Source organism: Cataglyphis hispanica, chromosome 5 (assembly GCF_021464435.1).
Source record: "Cataglyphis hispanica isolate Lineage 1 chromosome 5, ULB_Chis1_1.0, whole genome shotgun sequence".
Lineage (NCBI taxonomy): Eukaryota > Metazoa > Arthropoda > Insecta > Hymenoptera > Formicidae > Cataglyphis > Cataglyphis hispanica.
In genome coordinates this window covers 7,379,577-7,403,166 of record NC_065958.1, presented here as the reverse complement: position 1 = coordinate 7,403,166, position 23,590 = coordinate 7,379,577, and the positions used below count along the sequence as shown (strand labels likewise).

The window sequence follows — 23,590 nt, the reverse complement described above, 5'->3', positions numbered from 1 at the left end:
AACATTGTACCAAAATGCACACTAAAAAGATTTTATATAGTACGTCAAATTTAGTTTTCTTTAAAGCAGGAAAAATGAAGAAGAAATTCCACTATCATCAAGCTAAAAGAAAACAATTCTTCAATGCAATAATAATAATTAAACTGCACCGAAGATTGATCGAAGAATGATCGAAGATTAGTTTTGCGACCGCTAACTATTTACGTTAGTATGCATTGCGATGACTATTGTGTTATAATTTAACGTATGATAAAAGTCCGATATATTCATGCTCGATTAATTAGATGACTAAGATGTCCGATACGATGATTGCTCGTTGAAGGTGCAAATTTTATGCACTGTTGCTCTTTGATTCCTTCTATCGATAGTGAATTAATGCAATCTGTATTGTTGTAAATAATAAGTGATGATAATATATTTATTCATTGAGAATATTAATGATAAATGAAATGAGATTATGGAGATTTGAAAGAAAATTAAAATTATATTAGAAAATAGTATGCTTCTATGAGCAAGATAATTAAATTAAAAGATACGCGCGAAGCACATTACGTGTTCAACAGATTGCTTCTTATACTCAACAGCGTACATTTGCAATTATATAAAAAATATAACGATCGACAGTCGCGTAAAAATATTCTTATGTTTGTTTTTGGTAGCGCAGACAGAAAAATATTGAATATATTAGAAAGTATCATCAATTTCGGCAAAGCGGGTATTGCGAAATATGTATAGTACCGTGACGTGTAATTTATTTAAGTTTCCGGGCTACTAGAAACAAATACGAATACGGGAACGTTCGTGAAAATTCGATGTAACCTGACCCTAAGCTTGTTCGAAACGTATACTATTCGGCGAAGTCCTTGCAACAACGATCGTCGACGAAATTGCATTTTGGCAGAGAAGTTTGCGCAGAATGCCAAAGCATTCCGGTCATCGTGAAAACGTCAGCGCGACGTTTCGTTCTCGCAGCTGCAGACACAGACACTGATTTTAAAGTCCACAAAGCGAAGTGCTGGACAACCCCACATGGTGACTGAATTATCTGCCTGTAATGGCGCATAAAGAGGGACGGTACGAGAAGGGATGTCGCACCCTTCTTCTTTATCAGAAGAAGAATGTGCGCGGTACACCGTGACGTAATCGATAACAGCTCTGACCGAATGCGTTATATGCGACGAGAAGGCGAGATGAATAGAAAGACTTATCCAAAATAAACTTTTTAACAAGTTATGAAACGTTAAATAACGAGAGTAGTTTAAGATTATTTAAATGGAATATATTTATTAATTTATCGATTTATTTCTATAAATCTAGACTAAAATTTAATTAAAAAATACACATTTCACGAAATATTTTCTATTATAATTCAAATTAAGTTCAAAATAGAATGATATATGTATTCTGAAAAGGGCCTTTTGGAGAAGAAGGGAAGAAACGTAACATTAATTGACACGCGTGCATATTTCATGTGAGTGTTCGATACGGGAAGAAGCTGTCAGATCTCTCATCGAGGAAGCCGAATTGACTTGGGGTCCGTTAATAAAGTTACGTCCACCTCTCACGGGACTCATCGTAAAATGGGCGGGCGAAGGACAGTTCGATAATGTTTCGAGAAAATAGTCCCCTACCATCGAACATCACCGATCCATCCTCCAGGGACAATGTCAATCTACAATTCTAGTCCATTTCGACGAATGTCATCGAAATTCGATGAATCCGCTATTCGGTCAGGCTAAAGAATGTGACAGGAGGATGTATGCAGATATGTTATTTCTATAATGCAAGAACCGCGCCTCACACTTACGTATACACTACACATGCATTTTTCTGTCTATAATATGTATAATTAAAATAAAATGTATTGCCATCTGTGAGCATGTACATATGTAAACAAAAAAAATTCAGAATTACTTAAAAAAATATATATGAATAAGAAATCAACAAGAAAGCGACCGCACTTTCTCTGATATGAATGTCAGTGCGCTAAATAATTCCCGCGGATTACTATTCGTCCAGTTGATTATTATTCGTCCACGTTTAGTGCTAATTGCAAAATACAGGGCATTGGATTTTCAGGTTGCGTTAGTGGAAAAATTCTTAGGTTTGAACACGAAAATAAGGTCGTTATTGCTGTCTGCTTAATCCACGAAGCCATAATTGAAACTTACAGATAACGATTGGAAAAACTTTACGTGCAATGTTATCTCACATTCCTGACACGTTAGGCATTATACTGAGTAAGCGAGTACGTGTAAAATGTGTAAAAAATACGCACGACGAAACCGGACCGCGAATATACTATACTATACGCTTGAGAATTATGAATCACCATCGTAAAACCTAATAACCGTATAATAATGAACGCGTGAAATTATTCGTAGGGAATTAAAGTTAACTGAATTCTTTCGAAGTATCGGAGAATAACCTGCAATTTATAGCCTTTAATTTTACAGCGTGTTGACCCAGATATCCATCTGACACACACATATTATTTCTTACAAAATCTTATGTGTAGATTATATATTACTTCTATAAAAATTACTGTGTTACTTCTATAAAAATTTCAAAAGAGTTTTAACTGTCTTGAAATTTTAGTGTAGATCATTAATCAGAAAAAGGTAAGTCTTACAATTTATCGTATTACTGTTTATTATAATTATTAAATGTGACAAAATATATGAGAATAAAAATGAATAACTTTGTGAATAAAATGTTCGTCATCGTGCTTCACATTAAAATATATTACAAACGCATAATATTAGTAAATGATGTTAATAATTAATATAGTTAATAATTAATAATTATATTATTACCAATTATTTCATGACATTCTCGTTGTCAAAGTTGCAGAAACTGCAGATACAATAACGACGGTGGAATAATTCCATCTTAATGGAGCAAGTTGAGCGTAAGAGACGAAGCGCGCGGAACGTCTGTCAATACTTCGCAAGTTTCGTTACTGTTCAAGTGTCATCGACAATGTCGTAACTTGACATACTCTTAGCGAACTTAATTCTCGTTGCTCTTGGAATATTATCGGCCGTTAGACACGTATTTATTACAGCCACAGGAAATACTGGGTGCGCCGAGTGAGATAACGCGGTTCCTGCGGCGTTTTGCATTCAGGCCGAACCTCCGCCGTCCCGGTGATAAAAGGAGAACCAGGACGTCAATCTATCGGGCGGGAAAATTATAACGCGCGGAAAGTCTCCTTTGTGCACGACACGAAAGAGTTGCGGACACGATTGCACGCTCTCGGCGCACACCTCGTTTATGCGGCGCGACAGAAATAAGCCCCTCCACGGATGCATAACTTCGGCGCATAATTTTGTTTTAGTGCGCGTTTCTTTCTCACTTTTTCATAGTGCCTATCTATTTCGAGAGTATTGCGTCACGCTAACTCTTTTTACGATTACGCGAGAAGACAAGGAAAATAAATATTGTATTAAAAAGAGCGAAAATATTAAAATTATGTGTAGAGATACCTACACACATGACATTTAACATTTTTATTGTAATTATATTTATGTAACCTGTGTACTTGAAGACTTTTAAATGAATAAAACATAATATTATGTCATTTAATAAAGATGTTATCATATTATAGAGGCATTAAGAATATGTTATTACCGAAGATCGTATAATGTAATGATTGCATATTATTTTGTCTCGTAATTGAAAGAACATATGGTATAAGCATACTAAATGCTATAAACGTAACTTTGTTATTGTTAAAGATCCCATGAGTTTAAATTTCTCTAGTTTGTTTTATCACATACATTTGATACGTTTGTTGTTCACCCGATATATAAACACAACTTATCTCTGTGATATCCATATAATGAAATATGACAACACGGTCTAGATTTTAATTTAATTAATTAACCCATTTTTATTTATTTTTAATATTCCTATAATATAATAATGCGGCTATTTATCCTTTTACTTTGTACTTTGTCAATATAAGTTTCAATGTCATTTATTTATTGATTCAATTAGGACGGATTTATCATACTTTAATTGTTTCATAATATACACTGAAACACATTTATAATTAAATAAGATATAATCACACACTTTGATTGATAAAATATTTATCAGTTAAAATGTAATTATCATATTCAAATTTAATTATTGTACTGTGTATTGCGAAGAACAATTGAAATAAATATAATAAATATTCATGTAAATCACATATGTACTTCAGGTTAGACGTAAAACCGAAACGAGGCTCAAGAAGAATCAATGTAAAGCGTCGTAAATGCACGATGAAAATGCGAAACTCGCTCGTAAATGCGTTTTTAAACATCATCAGGATACTTGGGGATGTTTAATAAATCTGCCAGCGCTATACGTTTGCTATAAAGCTCTGCAATCAGCTGCAATTACCGGTGAGTAATGCACGCCAGGTGTCGAGAACCTGGCAGGTGTACGCATATTAGGTAATGCTTAAAAGTTTTTGTGGTCAATGCACTAACGCGAACGGTACATGTGTATATTTTGCTTGTCAAATAACTTATAAAGAAATTAATAGCGTTTCATACAATGTATATTCATTGGCACGAAATATAATATCTTCGTAGGTAATTCTCTATTATAGGCTTTCTGTCAGGAATAAATTCAAAAAAGTCTTTCTTCTACAAAATATAGTTCTTTACAGAGAAATTAATATTATCATATTTCAGTCGGACGTTGTGTAGAAAAATTTTTAATCGACAATTCATACCAAGATTTTTAAAAATGTTAAAAATTTTTTTCAAGTTACGCGAAGTAAGTATTGGATCGAGAATTAAAATAGACTTGTTTATTCAATGATTTACTTTCGCTTTTGAATGTTTGATTTGTAAACAGCGATAGATCTGTGAATCTATGTAAGATGTCAGATTTCAGTGACGTTCTAAACGTAAAGATTCGGCACCGAAAATAGATATAACATGCATTACAAAAAATGATAACGGTGACGTTATAATTGTGATTTACACATTACACAAAAAATGATTCGCGAATAAGCATTTGCGAATGCGGCAATTCGCCGTGGCACGCGTATCTATTATTAACATGAAGACGAAAAGCGATATTACAAAAAAGAAAAAAAAGAAACAAAAATAACAAACAAAATTCTACCAAGAATGACAAACAAAATTCGATCAATCGCGTATATGCATTCCCCTATACACAAGTACTTTCTACGAATGTTTGTACGATTATTCCTTCCCTAGTAAAATCGACTCCGAAAATATCTTCGAAAAAAAAAAAACATATGAAAAGCACTCACCGGCGATCACGGTGTCCTGCAGATTGTACTTGGCCGCGCCGGTTTTCCCGACCTTCGGGAAATCCTTGAGCTTGCGACCGCTCAATTTGAGCTCGCCGCTCAGGTGCGCCTCCTCCAGGATCCGCTCGAGGCTCCTGGTGAGCTGCTTCTGTATGTGGCCGCTCATGTTCGACGCAACCATCGCCATATTACATTTTTCGGACACGGGAAACACACGCCGCGCGACTGCACGGCTTCGACGATGCGTTGCGATCGAGGACAGGAGGGTGCGTCTCCTCCCCTAGCGTAACACTCGCGGCGACGCGCTCCGATCTCGTGCTCGAGAACGCGACAGAGGGTACACGCAGAAGACGCGCGTCACAACGTTCCCCTCGATGTGTCAGGACGCGACTGATAGGCGATAGAAAGATGGATAGGGATAGACCGCGTTGCGCGTCGCATTGTGCGCGATGCGCACCACTTGAACGCCATCTTGCGCCAAGTATCGTCGGTCGTCGCCATGACAACCGGTTTCTAATAACATATTTATTTTATGTATATATATACATAATTTTTTATTACATTTTGTATTTAAAATTCAAAATAAGATCAGCATTGAAGTAAAAAAAGGTGAGAAACAAGATTTAAAAGAAAATACATAAACAGGAAATACAGGTAAAAAGAGAATATGCTTTCGTATATAATATTTAATATAATTAAAAGTACGAAAATGTAGAGAAGTTAATGTTGGAAAGAAATTTTATATAATATAATATGTTATAAGCGAAAATCGGGGAAGATAATAAAAGATATAATATAAACATTTCATTGTATGTTTCTCTGTAGATAGAAATTATTTTCTATTTATTTATTTTGTATTTTGTATATCACACATTTTCGACATAAAAATCAATCCACTCAATACATTCATTCTGCCATCATTGTCAATTATACAAATCGCATTCATCAATTATTATTATATAATAATTTACTGTTATTAAATTTTTAACTTAACAATTTACATTAAGTAAATAGTTGTTGTAGGTATAATAAAGCATAAATATTACCATGATACATTTATAGCATTCATGATAATATTGTGCAATCTTTTACTAAAAAAAATGAATATATACCTAATACTCTACAGTCAATTTTTCGATTTCTGAGCTACTATGATTCCTTGTGATTCTTGATATTGTCTAATTAGTTGTTCTTGTACCTCTGGTGTGCAAGGGCTATATCTTACATATTCCATAGTAAATTCTCCTTTACCTTGTGTAGTGGATCTTAGTTCACCAGCGTAACCAAACATTTCATTAAGTGGCACTTCTGCCACAACTGTGAACCATCCTTCATTTACTTCTGTTGAATTTATAATTCCTCTTCTTTTATTGATTTGTCCTAATACTGCACCCTATAAAATGCATTACATGATTAAAAATTTGATTAAGTAATGACAAGTAAAAGCAGTTTTGCAATCAGCAAAAAAGCTATGAATTATATAAATGTGAAATAAACTACATTAGACAGTATTATTGTACCTGAAATTCCTCAGGACCCGTTACTTCGACCAGCATAATTGGCTCCAAAATTCGCCAGCTACCGTTTTCAAACACATCTCTGACAGCACCTTGAGCAGCTTGGAAGAAAGCGAACTCCGAAGAATCGACGCAGTGATGCATACCATCTAATATCCTGAATTTAACACCGGCGATTCTGTGTCCACTGAGCATACCTTTCTCACACATAGCTTTGAAACCTTTTTCGACACCCGGAATATATTGTTTTGGAACATTCGTCCCTATAGTTTCGTCAAAAAATTCGATATTTGTATTTTTCTGAGGTGGTAAAGGCTAAAAATAAGAAACAGAAATTTTTCTTTTAAATAAAAATTGAAAAATTATACACAAGTGATATCTAATATCAATAATTATGATAATAATATTATCATAAATATGATAAATATTAATAATGAAAAATATTAAAAAGGAATATATTTCATACTTCCATAATTCCAATTACACGAGCAAATTGACCAGCGCCACCAGACTGTTTCTTATGAAGATAATCAAATTCACATGGTTCACATAAAGTTTCACGGAAAGAAACCTTTGGTTTTCCAAGAATGATTGGGCAATTATATTCACGTTCTAATCTTTGTGCATAAATTTCTAAATGCAATTCGCCCATACCAGAAATTATACTTTCCTGAAAAAGATATATATTTCAATACTATATACATACATATATATATATATATATATATATATATATATATATATATGCTAATAATAATTTACATATAATTTTACCTTGTTATCGGTATCATAAGTAAAGCGCAAAGTTGGATCTTCTTTAGTAAATCGTCCAATACCCTTAGCAAAATTATCTCGATCTTTTGAATTCTTTGTTTGTATAGACATAGATACCACGGGATCAGGAACATAAATTGATTCCATTGATAATTCCAGCTTAGAATCTTTAACAAAAGTATCACCAGATGCACAATCTATTCCAAATAAAGCAAAAATATCTCCTGCATAAACTTCTGTCACATCTTCCATTTGATTTGAATGAAGCCGAACTAATCTTTGAGTTCGTACCTGAAATATGAAGTGATAGAGCATCATGGTATTTTTTTTTAAACACATTTCAATGATAAAATATTATATATATATATATATATATATATATATATATATATATATATGTATATATGTATATATATGAGAGGAATAAATATATAATTACCCTCTTTCTTGTTCTTGTATTGTATAAAATATCAGATTTTCTCAACATTCCTTGATAACAACGGAAATATGTTAATTGACCAAATCTGCCAGCCTCCAATTTGAAGGCCAATCCAACAAAAGGATTTTTATCATTACGATCAGAATTTAATAAAATTTTAGTATGTTCTCCACTAAAATATAAAACAAAATTTATCCTTAGATATATAGTTCACACATAAATATTAATTATCATTAATATTCAAAAAGCTTACTCAGATTTCTCTTGAAGAGCATAATTCTCTACTTCTCCTGGATTTGGTAAATAGTTAATTACTGCATCTAATAATGGTTGAACACCTTTATTCTTTAATGCAGTGCCAACTAGTACAGGTGTAAATTTTCTTTTCAAACAGCTCCTACGTATAGCATTCATAATATCTTTTTCAGCTATTTTTGTATCATTTAGATATAATTCACCAAGTGTCTCATCCACATTGCTCAAGTGCTCAATTAATTCTTGCCTTTTTTCATTTACCTCTGATAAATGTAATGATTTTATAAAGCAAAAAGAGAAAAACAGATATGCCAATGTGATTTAAAAATCTAATTTTATATGCATACCTGCATTCATATCCTTTGGAATTTCATCCTCTCTGACAATTTCTCCGAAATTTCCTTCAAAGTAAATTGCTTTTTGAGAAATTAAATCAACTATTCCTTTTGTGTTGCTTTCCAGACCAATAGGTAATTGTACAAATGCAGCATTATGATGTAGTTTGGTTCTCATTTGTTGTAAGACTTTCTTTGGATTTGCGCCCATTCTATCTAGCTTATTGATAAATGCTAAGCAAGGTACATTGTATCTTTTCATCTGTCGATTTACAGTCAAAGTCTGTGATTGAACACCACCCACAGCACAGAGGACAAGTATAGCACCATCCAAAACACGTAAAGCTCTTTCAACTTCCACTGTAAAATCTACATGTCCAGGTGTGTCGATGATATTAATGTTATGATCTTTCCATAATGTATACGTTGCGGCAGATTGAATAGTGATTCCTCTCTGCCTTTCCAATTCCATGCTATCCATAGTTGCACCTACATTATCTTTTCCTTTTACCTAACAGAAACAAGTATATATATAATGATTTCTCTTCATTTTATAGAAATATTGCAATATAATATATATTAATTTTAATAATTTAACAATTTGTCTATCTATAAAAATACATAATAATTCTACAACTCACTTCATGCATTTCGGATATTCTACCGGTATAATACAAAATACGTTCGGTCAAGGTAGTTTTACCAGAATCAATGTGAGCTGATATACCAATATTCCTGAGCTTTTCCAATGGTTTATGCTCAGCAAATTTAGCATGTGACGCCAAAAACCTTGCATTTTGCTAAAAAAAACGAAGCAATTTCATAAGCCATAGTGAAATTTTCATATTAACGAATATGAAAGCAGTTAGAAAGAATTTAGGGATGAAGTAAAGGTTAAGAATCTTACTTTATAGATGCGTGGATGCAGCTTTGACAATTGAGTTAAATTAATATTACGAGTTAAAAGATTCACGATAGTCATAATTATCAATTTTATTTAATATCAACTAATTTTTTATAGCTGCAACTTTTCTGCCAGAATTTTTTTTTGTATAATGTTGCATGAAGCACCGACCACCGACGACGTCCAACTCCACATTGCCGACATTACATACATAACACACCATACATCACTGTACACTATACACTAGTCCACTGCGTAATCAAAATTTCAATGATGTAACGCAATAAAACTCATATACAATTACATATAATTAATATATGCGATTTAATTTCAAAATGTAGGTAAAAAATATATACAAGTTTACAGAAATAAGAAGTTACGAATTAAAAACGTATATATAATAATGTATATATATATATATATATATATATATATATATATGTTTACAGGAATAAGAAGTTATGAATTAAAAACGTTTAATTACAAATTACAAAAATTTAATTGAAGAGAATATTTTATGTATAATAGGCACAATAAAAATGTAATTTATTGAACAGAGAATAAACACACAATCACAATTGTATTTATATATAATTACATATATAGATAGAAATACAGATGAGGAAGACCTAGCTAAAAGATGAATATTAAAGAAGTGTCAAACATTTGTAATTTTATAAATATACAAAAAGTTAATATATAAAATGTTTTAAAATTCTTATAAATCTTTTTGAAATATTCTCATAAAATTTTCTTTAGTCTATCTCATATAACATCTTTTTTTAATAGTTTAATGTTTGTTTTATTATAAATAAAAGGACAAAAATTTTCGACAAAAAAGATACTTTTTATTATGAATTGCATAATCATTATTATTTATCCTAATTTTGTTAATAATAATATATAGAATAAAGTACCGTGCAAAAAATATATAACATAAGAATTTAAGATATCTTCAACATAACATGATATAACATAACAAGTATATTCAACGCATTTGAATAGTCTTCTTTTATACTATGAATATTTACACTAAACTTTTACAGGATCAGGAAAAATAATTTTCATATAACTCGATACTATTATGCTTTGTGCTCAAATATATCTTTTTACTCTATTTCTACTTTATAATTATAATCACCTATATTAATATTAATGGCTTTGTATATTAATTGTAGATTCATATATCTGATAATTATCGTTGCATATTAATGAACAAATTTGTTGCATGATTTATTTAAAACTTAAATTATATTTTATATGCGCCTGCATGCATAAAAAATAAACATCGAATTATGTAGAACAATATATAAAATCAATAAAAAAAAATTAAGTTTACATTACTTTCTATAATTTCACGAGTCTTTGAGCTAATAATATCAAAAATGGAGAATATTCTACAAATATTAACATTAAGAAATTGTTTTACACATCACATAGAGGTTATGTCTTTTAAATATGGAAAAAATAAAACAATTACACATCGAGATGTTAATAATATCTTACGACGTGATGTAAATGTGTCAATATTGATTGTCTATGTTTATCAATTATTCTGAATTAATTAAATATGGAATTGAAAGAAACATTGACTATAAAGATGATTCACAAATACTATATATACGAAAGCAGAGTAATAACAAATAAACTTATTTCTTACAGCTCAGCGAATATAAATCGCAAGTCAATTTGATTTTCTATTTTCTATTTATAATGTGCACTTCTTGTCATACTCAATCATCTACTTTAGCAAAAGCATTTGACGCACAAAATATGCTATCAATATAACTTGACAAACCAATTGAATAGCACAAATTTCTAAATATATTCTTCTTTTTCAAATTTCTTTTTAATTTTATTGTGTCTATATTATTGTAATATATTTGCATTGAGTATAAAATCTTATTCTTATAGACATAAGTTCTCTCTCTGTTTCTTTCTCTCTGTACATAAATTGAAGCTAGAGATATCCTATAACATTCCTTTTTTCTCTGACTAAGTTATAGACATAAAGACTTTACAAACACATTAATATCATATCTGATTAAAAGCACGTAACATTTTTGGTACCAAGTTTCGTTGGTGAATGTTTTCCATCATTATCACCGAGATCCATACCAAATGGCACTGAATTCCAAATGGCTTTGTCATTTCGATCATCTTCTTCACTTAGAATATTGCACATCATACGATCATCGTAAAGAGAAAATCTCGCCGTTGAATGCGCACGACCACGAATTTTTCTAACGGACGGTGGCAAATCACCGGGCGTTTTTATTCTCATATGTGGATCTTTTAATGCATTGTTTATGTTTGAACCCACATTAAAGACTTCATTAAATTTATCAATGCTCTGTTGTCTGCTTAGATTGTTTTCTCTCTTTTTGTTTCTTAAATTTACAAGTGGCAAAGTAGAAGGACGTGCGTTGAATGTCGTGTTATCAGTTTCATATTGTTTTTGCTTCTCCATTTGCGTGATATTTTTATCATTCTTCTCTACTGGCATCGCCGAGGTAGAAGTTTTACTAACAATACCATTTATGTACTTTCCTCCAGGCGAGATTGTTACATTTGTTTCGACAGTTTTAATTTGAATATTTTGCTTTGATAATAAATTAGACTTAGAATCCTCTCTGTCTATTTGGTATTTGCTGTACGGATACATTTTTTTAGTAATGAGCAATTTTTTTAAATTGGGCCAGGCAAATAATTTTTTTCGTGGACTTTCTTGAAGTGATGAGTCTTGTATATTCGTTTGTTTTCGTTTAGTACACGAAGTTGATCCTTCGTCAGAAATGACATTTTGGACATATGGTATAGGCGTCGCTGGTCTAAGTTGCGTTAATTGAGTAGTGTGTTGACTTAAGTAATCGTGTGAAACCAGACCTTGTGCTTCTGTGGTGATCTTATATTGATCGTGACACGCATGTTTCAGTGACTTGTCAACAAGAACATTGCCATTACAGCCCAAGTCGTCCAAAGAATCAGATTGTAACATTAAATTTCTCTCCATACATGGATTTCTGCCTTGATACGGCTGAAGTGTTTGAGTATGATTATATGTCGCTACTTCGTTTGAATTTTTGACTGAAATATAGATTAAGGATAATTAAAATGATATTACAAGTATTATGAAATATATAACATTTATTAATATCAATTACTTACAACTATGTTCATGAGCAACACTGTCAGATGGTGATAATATAACTAAGTTTTCAGCTATTGCGCTGTCATTACCATCTTGCATCATGTTCAATGCAAGTTGAACAACATGTACATTATCATGATGCGAGGATTCACTATAAAGACTGTTTGTCGTTGAAGGCACTAGGGTGCAATGAGAATTCACCATTGGACTTCCATCAGTAAAGTGCATTGTTACTACAAGATAAGTCCTTTTTTAGAAAAATGTAAAAGGTATATAGTTTTTATTAAATATTAAACACATTACCACGATGAGATTGCAATTCCGAGAGTCGTTCTTCTATACACAAAGCAGTTAAACGAGCTTCCGCATCAGCATCCCAGCAATCTTCCATAGTTTCTTTAATCAAACGTACCCCTGGTCTATCTATTAAATTACTTTCTAAAAGTGGTCTGGCTTTATTACGTGATACTAAAACTTGCATTTGTTCAAATGTTGGATGAAGACCTAAAAAGCATACAAAAAAAACATTTGTTATAAATAAAATATAACAGTGTTAAAACATAGATTTTAAGAGATATTTTATATATAAAAACCTATTTCATTTTCATATGGCTGTTTATATTGTGGTACTTCTGATCCAGGAATATAAATATCAGAACATCTTGTAACCAGTTCCCAAAGAACTAATCCCATTGCATAAACATCTATCTGTTTTAAAGAACTTTCACAATCTCGTAAATTAACAGCACCTTCCAATACTTCTGGTGCCATATATCTCAAAGTGCCCACCTAGAATAATAGATTTTAATAAGAGATTTAATTATATTAGAATAATCCAATCTTTAATATCTTATGAATACTTAGATACTTACATCATTAATTGATTTTAATTCAGCGTGCTGTTCCTCTCCATTAGAGTAATACTTAGATCCAGAGATTTGAACTGCCAAACCCAAATCACAAATACAGCAAGTACCATCAGCTTTGATTAATATATTCCTCGAATTTATATCTCTATGTGCAATGCATGGTTTGAACTTGTCTAAAAAAGAGTAATTATATTAAAATATTTATATAAATCTATATTATAGAAAAATTCTAATTATACAATCTTATAATGAAATAATTTTTTATACATACCACCTTTACGTATGTCTGTATGCAAATAAGCGAGTCCTTTAACTATTGAAAGACTCATTTTACAGAAAGTAGTCCAATCAATAGTATGTGTTCGTAAGAAGTCTGTCAAACTACCACCTGGAGCAAAACTGAATACCAAAAGATATTCAACACTACCATCCATGCTTATTCTCTCATCCACACCTACAATTAAAATATTAATCAATTTATTTTATAATTTAACTTAAAGACTTAGAAAAAAGCTAAAGGATTTTGGACTTAAAAATAAAAAATTATTTTATATATTATTATTATTTATATTATTTGCATTATTATTGTTATAATTTAATTTATTTTAATTTCAATAAAATATATAATACAAACCATAAAAGCTTAATAATGATGGATGTTCCATAAAAGGTAAACAATAAGTATCTCTCTCGTTCTGAAAATAATTGCGATAGTGCGAAGGATATATTTTAACTGCAACATCTTGATCTCCCATGCTACCTTGCCATACTGAACCATATCGTCCTTGACCTAATTACAATTATAATTTGTAGAGAAGGAGAACTTATTTTAATATTAAATATGATAAGAAAGATGTTCATTAATTTTACAAAATAGTGATTAATGAAGGACATACCTACAATAGTTGTGAGTTTCAAGTGATCAACTGTGTAAGTACCAGTTCTTAATGCTGGACTATCCATGAATTGATCATTATAAGGTAACAGTTTTCCTAATTTTGTTAACTTATGAAGATACAGCTTGTACGTAATCGTCACTATGATGCACATCAATAATATACATAATATGACAATTAGTATAATAATTATCCATAGTTTATAGTTCAACCATTCAAAAAATTGTGTATCTGGAAATTATAAAATAATATTCTTTGGTCTATCATCATTATTTTATAAAAGTATAAATCATTTTATAAGTATAATATAATTATTTTGATATTAGAAACTGCTATTAATTGTAGTTAAGCTTACTTTGTTGTCTTTTTTGAGAAGAAAGAGGATTAGATATTTTGTTATCTGAGTAAACAGGATTAGAATTTGTAATATTAAGATTACAATAATCTCCATGGCAGCAACAAAATTTTGTATTATTCAAAGCTTTTGTGGATCTCTCAAGTGCAACACATTCTGTATTTTCACATTTTTGTTCACCAGACTGTTTCCAGCAACCTAGTTGATATATCACGAACAACATATATTAGACAATTATTTATATCAGATGACATTATGAATTATAATATATATATATATATATATATATATATATATATATATATATATATATAGATATATTCTTATATACCTTGAGATAAAATTTTAATTTCGGTACCATTTGCAGTCTTATCCTCTTGCCATAAGGCATGACAGAAATTAGTACATATCTCAAATTTGACATCTTCATTTGCCTAAAACATATATTTTATTTTTTACATATTCCATTTGAAATATTTGCATGCAAAATATTGTGAATTTAAGATATTGTTCACGACTAAACTTTTTTTTTTTACTGAATAAGTTTTATTTTAGAACAATTGTAATTATTCAATAAAAAATATATTATTTTTTAATAATTTACTATATGACCTACATTATGGTCATTGGATGCATCTTCAGGTACACCTGTCAAGTTTTGTTTCGAAGAAAAATTTTCAACATTTTTCTTTCTGCTGGCACATCTCCTAGTAGCATTGACAGAGGCTAAACTTATGCCACACAGCAGTGTGGTCAGTATGATTGATACAATGGCTCTCATTGTGCTTTAGCACAGGCCTCTTGAACCAGAACCACTTCAACAGAAGTACAGCTCTTTAAGAATTGGCATCTTTCGTCGTAGTGATAAACAACACTGCCATTGAGATTCTGAGCTCATCTGTTTATTATATATAACATAAAAAAATAATGAATAATTAAAGAGATTAAAAATAAAATATTTCTCACAGTTTTATTTTATATTTTTTTTGCTATTAATGAGAAAGTTATATAAAATATTAATCTTTGTAGTTCTTAAAAGTATAAAAATATCAAAAAATTTGTTTGGGATTTATATTTGATGAAGTCACTATGTATAAAATATATTTTCATATTTCAAGTAATATTAATCTATTCATGTCACATATGTCATAGTTAAAAATTCATATTCATCGCATTATGCATAATCTTGTTTCTCAACATTTGTTGATCAGTCTATATATAATTCATATTCATTGAATATTTCTTTTTGTCATTCCTCAAATTTAATTCTCACATATTTATACAGAGATTTTCAGTGACATTTAAACATGATTCGTAGAATCGCGATGCAAATTTATATGAGCCAGAATATAATATAAATAATGCAAAATCTCATTTGTGATACATGACTGATTAATCAGAATTTCTTATGTGACAGGTAGATATAACAAATGGCCGAGAGTTGAGTATAAAAAATTAACGAAGGATCGGTGTTAATAAATAATCATAAAAGCGCGTTATACGCGCCGTACGCATACCACGGAAAATCGGCAAAGATGAAAAAGAAAATACACGGATGAACGCGTAATGCATTACAAACTAACGTAACGTGATACGCACTTACATCCTGCTCGGCGGTCCTCGTGAAAGTCCGAGATGTGTTATAGAGATCGTCGTCGAGAACAACATTGCACATTCCCTCAAAACGTCGCCGAGCGCATTCGAAATAAATGTGTCGCCCAAATATTACAGTATTTGACAGACAGTCCGTATCCCATTGAGAGTCGCGTCCTAATCACGCGTTCGCAAAAGCACGCATCTTCGCGCAGTTTCTTATCCAAGGAATATCGTACGCATCGCGCGAAACTTTACGAGTAATTTACATGTTACATGGATGCTGCATCGACGAGAAAAACAGAACAATATCGAGGGTTGCTGGTTGGTGCGATGGCAGCCAATCAGCGATAACGTATTTGACCAACAACATCACGTGCTCGACTTTGCGCGGGTAGATCTGCCGCTCGCTGACGCCGACGACGAATCGGCTTGAGCGTCGTATCGTGCGTGTATTTTTCGATGTGATCGTGTCGTGCAAATGGCGATTGTAGTGTTTTGTGAGGTGTTACCTCGAAATTAATTACGCCATACCGTTAATACAGCGTTCGGCGAGCAAGAGAGTGCGATAAGACAAATTGGTGCCGCGATTGCGGATCGTTTGTAATCATGGTGAAACTGCTGAAGAAATTCTTCGCTGGCGATAAGGTGTTTGCGAAAGTTCGAGGTTATCCGCCATGGCCAGCCAAAGTAAGAATCCAGACGCGATCCGCTGCTACGACGAGATACAAACATTCCTAATATCGTATGCGATGTTATCGTAACTCATTTTCCGCAAATATATTCGATTACGATGATGCAAGGAGAGAATGAATATCAATTATTTATGGATAGCATTTTAGATCGTCTCTCATGTACGCGGTCATGTTTTGTAAGATCACGTTTTTCGTCTAGGAAGAAAAGCGCGGGATTTATATGGAATGGATGACATTTTGCCAATAATAAGTTGTGTTTTACATGATCATGATAATTGTCATGTGTCGCTATATATTTATTTATATTTATGTTAATATTAATTAAACTTGACAAAAAACATTAATAATATTCTTCTATACTTTTTTATACCTGCTTATAATTTTTAAGATTACGTATATATATATATATATATATATATATATATATATATATATAATTATATATATGTATATATATATAAGACGATATATGAATATATATTTACAGCAATCGTATATTTGTTTCATTCTTGAACATTATATATAAATGCAACTTATATATGTATTTATTTTCGTCTATTTATTTTCAGGTTGAAAAAGTTAGTGACCCAAATTCGAAGAATGCTAAATATGGTGTTTACTTTTATGGTACAGGAGAAACGTAAGTAATATTATAAGTGGCTCACAAATTTAGTTATTATATTAACAGTATTATTCAACAGTATTAGTATTATTCTATAACATATTAATGTTTATTATATTGTCAATCATATAATATTATCAAAGAATATATTTATGATATTAATCAAATATAATATTAAATCTCAGAGCTGTTTGCAAGGTTGAAGAATTGTATACCTATACTGAGAACAAAGCAAAATTTTGCAAACCTAGTCGACGAAAGTTTTTTCATGAAGGTATACAGCAACTTGAACAAGAACTTAAAAATGACAGAAATAAACCTATGGCAGATATCGCTGCCATTAAAGGTACTATGACTAATATTATCTTGATAATAATTATATTATTTATATTTTTCAAAATAATTATTTTAGAATTAAATAAGTTTAGAAATAAATTAATTTGTTTTGTCTCTAAAGGTGCTGATGCAACAGAATTGCCAACTGCTAGTGCTACAGATAGTGACATGGAATCTGGTTCCTTAATGATAGACGAAGGAGAGAAAAAGAAGTCGTTGAAAAGGAAATCTCTTACAACTACCTCCAATACTCCTGTAAGCAATATTTGTTTTTTAATGTTTGTACAAAAATGGTAAACAAATTTTGGAGTATTTAATACATACTTTTCAATACTGTGCAAAAAAACAGTTATTGATGAATATACTCCAAAAGAAATTTAGGAATTGCCGACAAATATTTTTAAAGATTAAATAGTTTGTGCGATTGTTCCTTACAATGTTATTTATAATGTATAAATATCTTTAAAAAAATGAAACATATGAGAGAAATCAAACATTGAAAGAAATAATACATGATTATAGGATACTCCAGAAGTAAAAAAGAAACGTGGTAGAGGGAAAGCCACAAGTGATGCATCAAAACAGGAAGCTGCTTTAGATTCACAAGGCGAGGAATCGCCTAAAGAGGTAGTTAGTCGCAGTGGACGCAAGATTAAGCCAAAACGTTTTGCAGATTTTTCTAGTTCCGATGAAACTGAAACCAATATAGATAAAAATGGTATATATAATGTTTTTTATTGAATAGAAATTGTTATCGATATTTTATCCTTTTGTGTTACAAATTTTATGTAAGCAGTAGTAAATATTTTAAAAAATTAGATGATAAAATATTCTTAATAACGACTCCACTTTTCTATTATTTTCAATTTAATGCATAATATATCCATAACAATTAATGCATTGATTTCTAAAATGTTAATCATGTTTTAATTATGAAATGTACTTGCTATTAATATCATATTGTTATCTGTATTTCAAGATATAAATTATATACTATTTCTGCTTAGAACATTCTGGACGAGGTCGTAAAGTGAAAAATGAAGATTCTAACGAGCATCAAGTAACACCAAACATAATGCATAAGAAAAGAGCTGCTATTGAAAGTAGGCATTAATAGATTTTACTTTGCTCAATTGTTTAATTATAATCTATTTCTAAAATTTATCTAATCTAATTTATAGAGAGAAATAATGAAGGACCGATACTTGATGGAACGGTAGTATCAAGTGGGACTTCTTCTGATGCATCAAATCGTGTTCTGTTAGCTCGCACATTTGCTGGAGAACATGTAGGCATTAAGCTAGATATGGACAGGCCGAAGTCTTTTGAAAGTAAAGAAGCTCGAACGCGATGGGACTGGATAGTTGCCAGAAATGCTATGAAACTCAAAGCACAATTGGAAAGTGGTGAAGTTTTGCCAGAGCAGGTGAAGGATTCTCTAGATTTTAATGTAGTCGTGCCAGAGGATGAGAAACGTCTTCTAACAAAAGATGGAGCTGTTCATCGCAAAACATATAAACTGAGGTACAAAGAAATTTGTTATATATAGTTATGTATTACAGTGGTGTTTCGTTAATTTTGGTTTTGTTAATTTTGCTATTCCTCCACACGTGCTTTTAACACTAATGTCGCGTCTTCTCTATATCATTATGAGCAGATCATGTGATGGCATGCGCAGATGACAGCTTCGCGTGCGCAACATAAACATATGATGATTGAACATCTCGCACTGTGGAGAGGGTATCTATTAATTTTTGTTTTTCAAGATTTTTTTTCTTTTTTTTCCGAAGGACCAAAATTAACGAGACTATTATATGAGACTATTATATATGTAGTTGTGACTATTATATTTAGTTGCTACATCTAAGTACTTATATGTATAATATTATTTTCTAGGTGGCTTCGTATAGAAGCTCAACTTCTACAATTAGATGCTCAAATCAAATCAAATCTAGGACTAGATCGAGCAAATACTGATAAATGCTTACAAGCGATGGATGATATCTTGGCTCTTTCAATTGATCCTTTAATGTTGAAAAAACACCCTCATATTGTCGAAACAGTGAAAAGGGTGTGTAATCATCAAACATTTGATTAATTTTGATAATAGTAACGAATTTTTTTATTTTGTTAAGAAATATATAATTGCACTTTTAAAGTGCTGCACTAGCTTGATTCTTCTGATTTGTATATATTCTTTCTTTTTTATTTTAGCTGCGACGATATATTGGCAATCTAGGAGAATGGAAACTAAGCGCAGAAGAAGGGGTATGTATAAATAATATATTTATAAAATGTTTCATATGTGCTATTATTTTTGTTTTACTATAATATTTTTACATTTTTTCCAGGCTATTTTCAAACAAAAGGCAGAACAGATTAGACAAAAGGCTGAGCATATATACAACAAGTATAAAGTAATTATCACGCAGAAAAGTTTAAATATAATTATTTAACTATTTCTTTTGTCATTTATTTACCAAAACTTAAAATGTGTAGGCTATGTTTACTATACCTGAGGGTCAGTCATTTTGGCAATCATTTTCAAATCAAGTGGTCCACTTCAAAGAATTGACAAAAAATATGCCTGAAGAAAAGGTGTTTTCATTGATGTCTGATCCTGCTTGTTCAGGTAATTCTGTTATTTTACAATTATGAATAATAAGTAACTGATTGGTTTTACAACTTCTGATGAAATAGTTTTATAATATATAGAGATATGACATTAAAAATAAAAAGTATATTTTATGACATTTTGTTTTATGAATATATATATATAAATTTTTGATATATGTTTGTATATAGATGCAGGAAGATCAGAAGATTCACTTGCAGATGATAGTGCCAGTCAACTAGATACAGATGTAGTTGCTGAAGCAGAATCTGTAACACAACAAGAAGCAGAGCATAAACCAGAAGAGGAATTTGAACAGGAACCAAAAGCACAGATGGAATCTGATCCAATAGCACAAGCAGAAACAGAAGTGGAGTCGGAAACAGTTACTGAAACAGAAGTAGAAGCAGAAGTGCCTACTAGAAGTGAGAGTCCCAAGAATGAGGAGACCAAGTAACATACATAAAAATTTTATTTCGTTAATATAAACTTTTGCTTATTTTTTTGTATACCATTATGGTACTAAAAAGGAAAACAAAAAAACGAACATATAGCTGAAGTATATCGAGCGCATTTATAAAATTATATTTCCATTATGTTGGCTTTATGATCCTTTGTCTATATTTATAATTGTTGTCTAAAAATGTATAAATTTAATTTCTACAATACACTTGAAAATAGGAACATGAAATTCGTTAAAATTTAACTTTTCATTTGGCGAGATGTGAATAATATGATTCTTGTTAAAATCAGAAACTCATTATATTAGTATGTGTTAAATCATTGACATATGCAGTCATAAAAAAAATTTATGAAAAAAAAAATTAAATTCACATATATCAATATGTTATTTGCGATTTTTATTTTAAAATTCCACATTACTTAATAAAAACATGAAATAGAAATTAAAGTAGAAAATATTATATATGAATAATAAAATCAGTGTTATAACATCAGTGTTAGCATTATAAAAAGTATTAAAAGGGATTATAAAACCATTTTGAAGTGTAATTCTCTGAATGCGATCGATATCGTCTTTACGCACGTGGAAATCAATCTCTTGAATAAGTTGTGTTATATCTTTCATGAGTTTATGAATATATATCCACATTGTGCGATTGCAGTTCACCTGCATTATCACTTGATACAATATTTGCAATCACTTTTGATCACAATTAACTGGCTAAGATCAGGCAAATATTCACTGTCAGAGATTATTCAATAAAAGTGGCTAATATAATGGATAAGATCAGATCGAAATGCATAGTATTTTTACTTGACGGTAATATAATGCTGTCATGTATCGAAATACTAGTCTTTGTATATTTGGGAAGTGCCATGGAGAAAATTTGTAAAGAGCACATAAACACTATTCACACAAACCTTATTTACTTGTTTAATTAATACAATTGATGTTAGCGATAAACGTCACATATTACATAAAAATAACGCAATGAGCAATAGGAAGATAGTCTTCGCTATTTGCATTTTATTTTAATTAGAATTTTTCGCGTTTTTATCGTATTTTAGACATCTTCTTCGTTATGTGAAAATAACTTTTCTCATTTTCATTGCATTTTAAAGATAAAAATATGTTCTTTTTACACACACCTATGTTTTTGTTAGTATTCATATATATAATTCGTGATACAATACATTGTTCATATACTATTGCTATTTTGATTAAAATCATTGCTATTACACTAAAATTAATGCTCGTATAAAGATATCGAAATTGTACAAATTAGGGATATAAACCAATAGTTTTCGGACGTTATTATATCTTTATTACGAGCGACGTGGCAATTACCGTAAACATTTTATGAAATTGGTAAGTATACATTTATTAAATCTTATTTTATAATTAATGGTATATATATATATATATATATATATATATATATATATATATATATAATGTATTGTGAGAAGAAAGTATCAAAATTTATTCAAATTGCATTTTATGTATCGAAATTTTGTCAACAATTGGAATAAACTGCTGTAATAGATATTATACATTTTATTCTACAAATTGCAAGTAAATTTGTTTCCGTAAAAGTATAACGAATATGTTATAATTATATTGAATTTAATATCACACAAGTTAGATTAAATTATTATTGTACATTTAGTAATCACATAGGATATAGTTGTAATTTTATAATCGCATATCTCGATAAAAGAAAATTTGTAAAAGTAATCTTGTTAATAAAATTGCATATCTAAAACAATGAAGATTTAATATAACGAGGTTATTATATCGAATTATTTGTATTAGTTATATTTATCTACTTCTATGTTCGCGGACTTCTATGTTCTAATATTGTTTTATTATTTGTAACATGCTCGTAACATCAGTTTTATAATTTTGTTTTGATAATAAATTTTTGAGATGAGTTATAAATACTTAAAAGTCAATTCTGTAAAAGCGAGATCACATTGCAATGGGAAAAATTGATGTAAATCCTCGATTTGTAACGCATATGTGCATAGGACTTGTACAGATAATATGGAATAGATAATATACAATCTGAGCTTATATCTTGTTTTGACATATTATTTTATTTTTATATAGATATTTTAGATATATGTAGCATAAAAAAATGAGAAACAAAAAATATTTTTATTAAATTATAAAAAGAGAAATCTCATTATTTTAAATAATATTATGAATAAAGATAATCGAAGATAAATCCACAAAAAATGTTTAAATTACATCAAGAAAACGCAATAATAACGCAAAAATAACGTTTAATACGTATGTTTTGTATTTTAACAATAAGATAAATCGTCACATGACATAAAGTTCTCGTTGACAATGAAACAAATATTTTATATAAAGCAATAAAATATACGTATACTTATTTCGTAAAAAATTTATCGCTGAAATGAGAGAATTTTGTGTATTGAAGGAAAAAATTTTTACATACTTCCATAAGAATTTAATAATAGTGACG

General features: G+C 30.4%; 4 protein-coding genes across 7 annotated transcripts in view; 1 reads left to right on the top strand and 3 right to left on the bottom strand.

The window, feature by feature from the left end:
- Window positions 1–5,651, bottom strand: part of LOC126849973 (leucine-rich repeat and calponin homology domain-containing protein) — a 38,354-nt gene extending 32,703 nt beyond the window's left edge. For 2 of the 3 annotated variants that reach the window (XM_050592471.1, XM_050592470.1), the window contains exon 1: window positions 5,279–5,651. In XM_050592471.1, the coding sequence (XP_050448428.1) occupies window positions 5,279–5,465 (187 nt within the window). In that variant the 5' untranslated portion in view covers window positions 5,466–5,651. Of the gene's footprint in view, window positions 1–2,816; window positions 3,241–5,278 lie in introns of those variants that run through there. The other variant, XM_050592472.1, reaches the window with a different exon arrangement.
- Window positions 5,652–6,079: 428 nt separating this feature from the next.
- LOC126849976 (elongation factor G, mitochondrial) lies at window positions 6,080–9,724 on the bottom strand. Its single transcript, XM_050592480.1, has 9 exons — window positions 9,506–9,724; window positions 9,240–9,398; window positions 8,611–9,109; window positions 8,262–8,526; window positions 8,009–8,180; window positions 7,570–7,860; window positions 7,262–7,465; window positions 6,799–7,110; window positions 6,080–6,671 (listed from the first exon to the last, which is right to left on the bottom strand). Exons 1-9 carry the CDS (start codon window positions 9,578–9,580, stop codon window positions 6,405–6,407), a joined length of 2,244 nt encoding a protein of 747 aa, XP_050448437.1. The 5' UTR covers window positions 9,581–9,724; the 3' UTR covers window positions 6,080–6,404.
- Window positions 9,725–10,130: 406 nt separating this feature from the next.
- LOC126849961 (bone morphogenetic protein receptor type-2) lies at window positions 10,131–16,612 on the bottom strand. 2 transcript variants are annotated; one of them, XM_050592446.1, is made up of 12 exons: window positions 16,373–16,612; window positions 15,390–15,671; window positions 15,105–15,207; window positions 14,774–14,971; window positions 14,419–14,649; window positions 14,157–14,312; window positions 13,794–13,976; window positions 13,526–13,695; window positions 13,247–13,442; window positions 12,957–13,157; window positions 12,671–12,886; window positions 10,131–12,589 (listed from the first exon to the last, which is right to left on the bottom strand). In XM_050592446.1, the coding sequence occupies exons 2-12, from the start codon at window positions 15,552–15,554 to the stop codon at window positions 11,547–11,549; spliced, it is 2,862 nt and encodes a 953-aa protein (XP_050448403.1). In that variant the 5' UTR covers window positions 15,555–15,671; window positions 16,373–16,612; the 3' UTR covers window positions 10,131–11,546. The 2 variants fall into 2 exon arrangements, with proteins under 2 accessions (XP_050448403.1, XP_050448402.1); XM_050592445.1 differs by having other exon boundaries at window positions 16,377–16,612.
- A 175-nt stretch (window positions 16,613–16,787) lies between these two features.
- Window positions 16,788–23,172, top strand: LOC126849994 (PC4 and SFRS1-interacting protein). The gene is made up of 12 exons (XM_050592534.1): window positions 16,788–17,056; window positions 17,631–17,701; window positions 17,869–18,029; window positions 18,141–18,274; window positions 18,542–18,737; window positions 19,027–19,122; window positions 19,201–19,543; window positions 19,916–20,090; window positions 20,234–20,287; window positions 20,371–20,436; window positions 20,519–20,651; window positions 20,825–23,172. The coding sequence occupies exons 1-12, from the start codon at window positions 16,976–16,978 to the stop codon at window positions 21,088–21,090; spliced, it is 1,776 nt and encodes a 591-aa protein (XP_050448491.1). The 5' UTR covers window positions 16,788–16,975; the 3' UTR covers window positions 21,091–23,172.
- The last annotated feature ends 418 nt before the right edge of the window (window positions 23,173–23,590 follow it).

Bases quoted from the DNA above. Each gene is read 5' to 3' on its own strand.
- LOC126849976 (XM_050592480.1), bottom strand. From the start codon at position 9,580: ATGACTATCGTGAATCTTTTAACTCGTAATATTAATTTAACTCAATTG. The intron at 8,527-8,610 runs GTATGCATATAA...TACATTTATCAG, and splicing joins TCCAAAGGATATGAATGCAG to AGGTAAATGAAAAAAGGCAA. The intron at 7,861-8,008 runs GTAATTATATAT...TTCATATTTCAG, and splicing joins ATACAAGAACAAGAAAGAGG to GTACGAACTCAAAGATTAGT.
- LOC126849961 (XM_050592446.1), bottom strand. From the start codon at position 15,554: ATGAGAGCCATTGTATCAATCATACTGACCACACTGCTGTGTGGCATA. The intron at 15,208-15,389 runs GTAGGTCATATA...TATATGTTTTAG, and splicing joins ATGCATCCAATGACCATAAT to GCAAATGAAGATGTCAAATT. The intron at 12,887-12,956 runs GTAATGTGTTTA...CTTATCTTGTAG, and splicing joins GGAATTGCAATCTCATCGTG to TAACAATGCACTTTACTGAT.
- LOC126849994 (XM_050592534.1), top strand. From the start codon at position 16,976: ATGGTGAAACTGCTGAAGAAATTCTTCGCTGGCGATAAGGTGTTTGCG. The intron at 18,030-18,140 runs GTACTATGACTA...TTGTCTCTAAAG, and splicing joins AGATATCGCTGCCATTAAAG to GTGCTGATGCAACAGAATTG. The intron at 20,091-20,233 runs GTGTGTAATCAT...TTTTTATTTTAG, and splicing joins TTGTCGAAACAGTGAAAAGG to CTGCGACGATATATTGGCAA.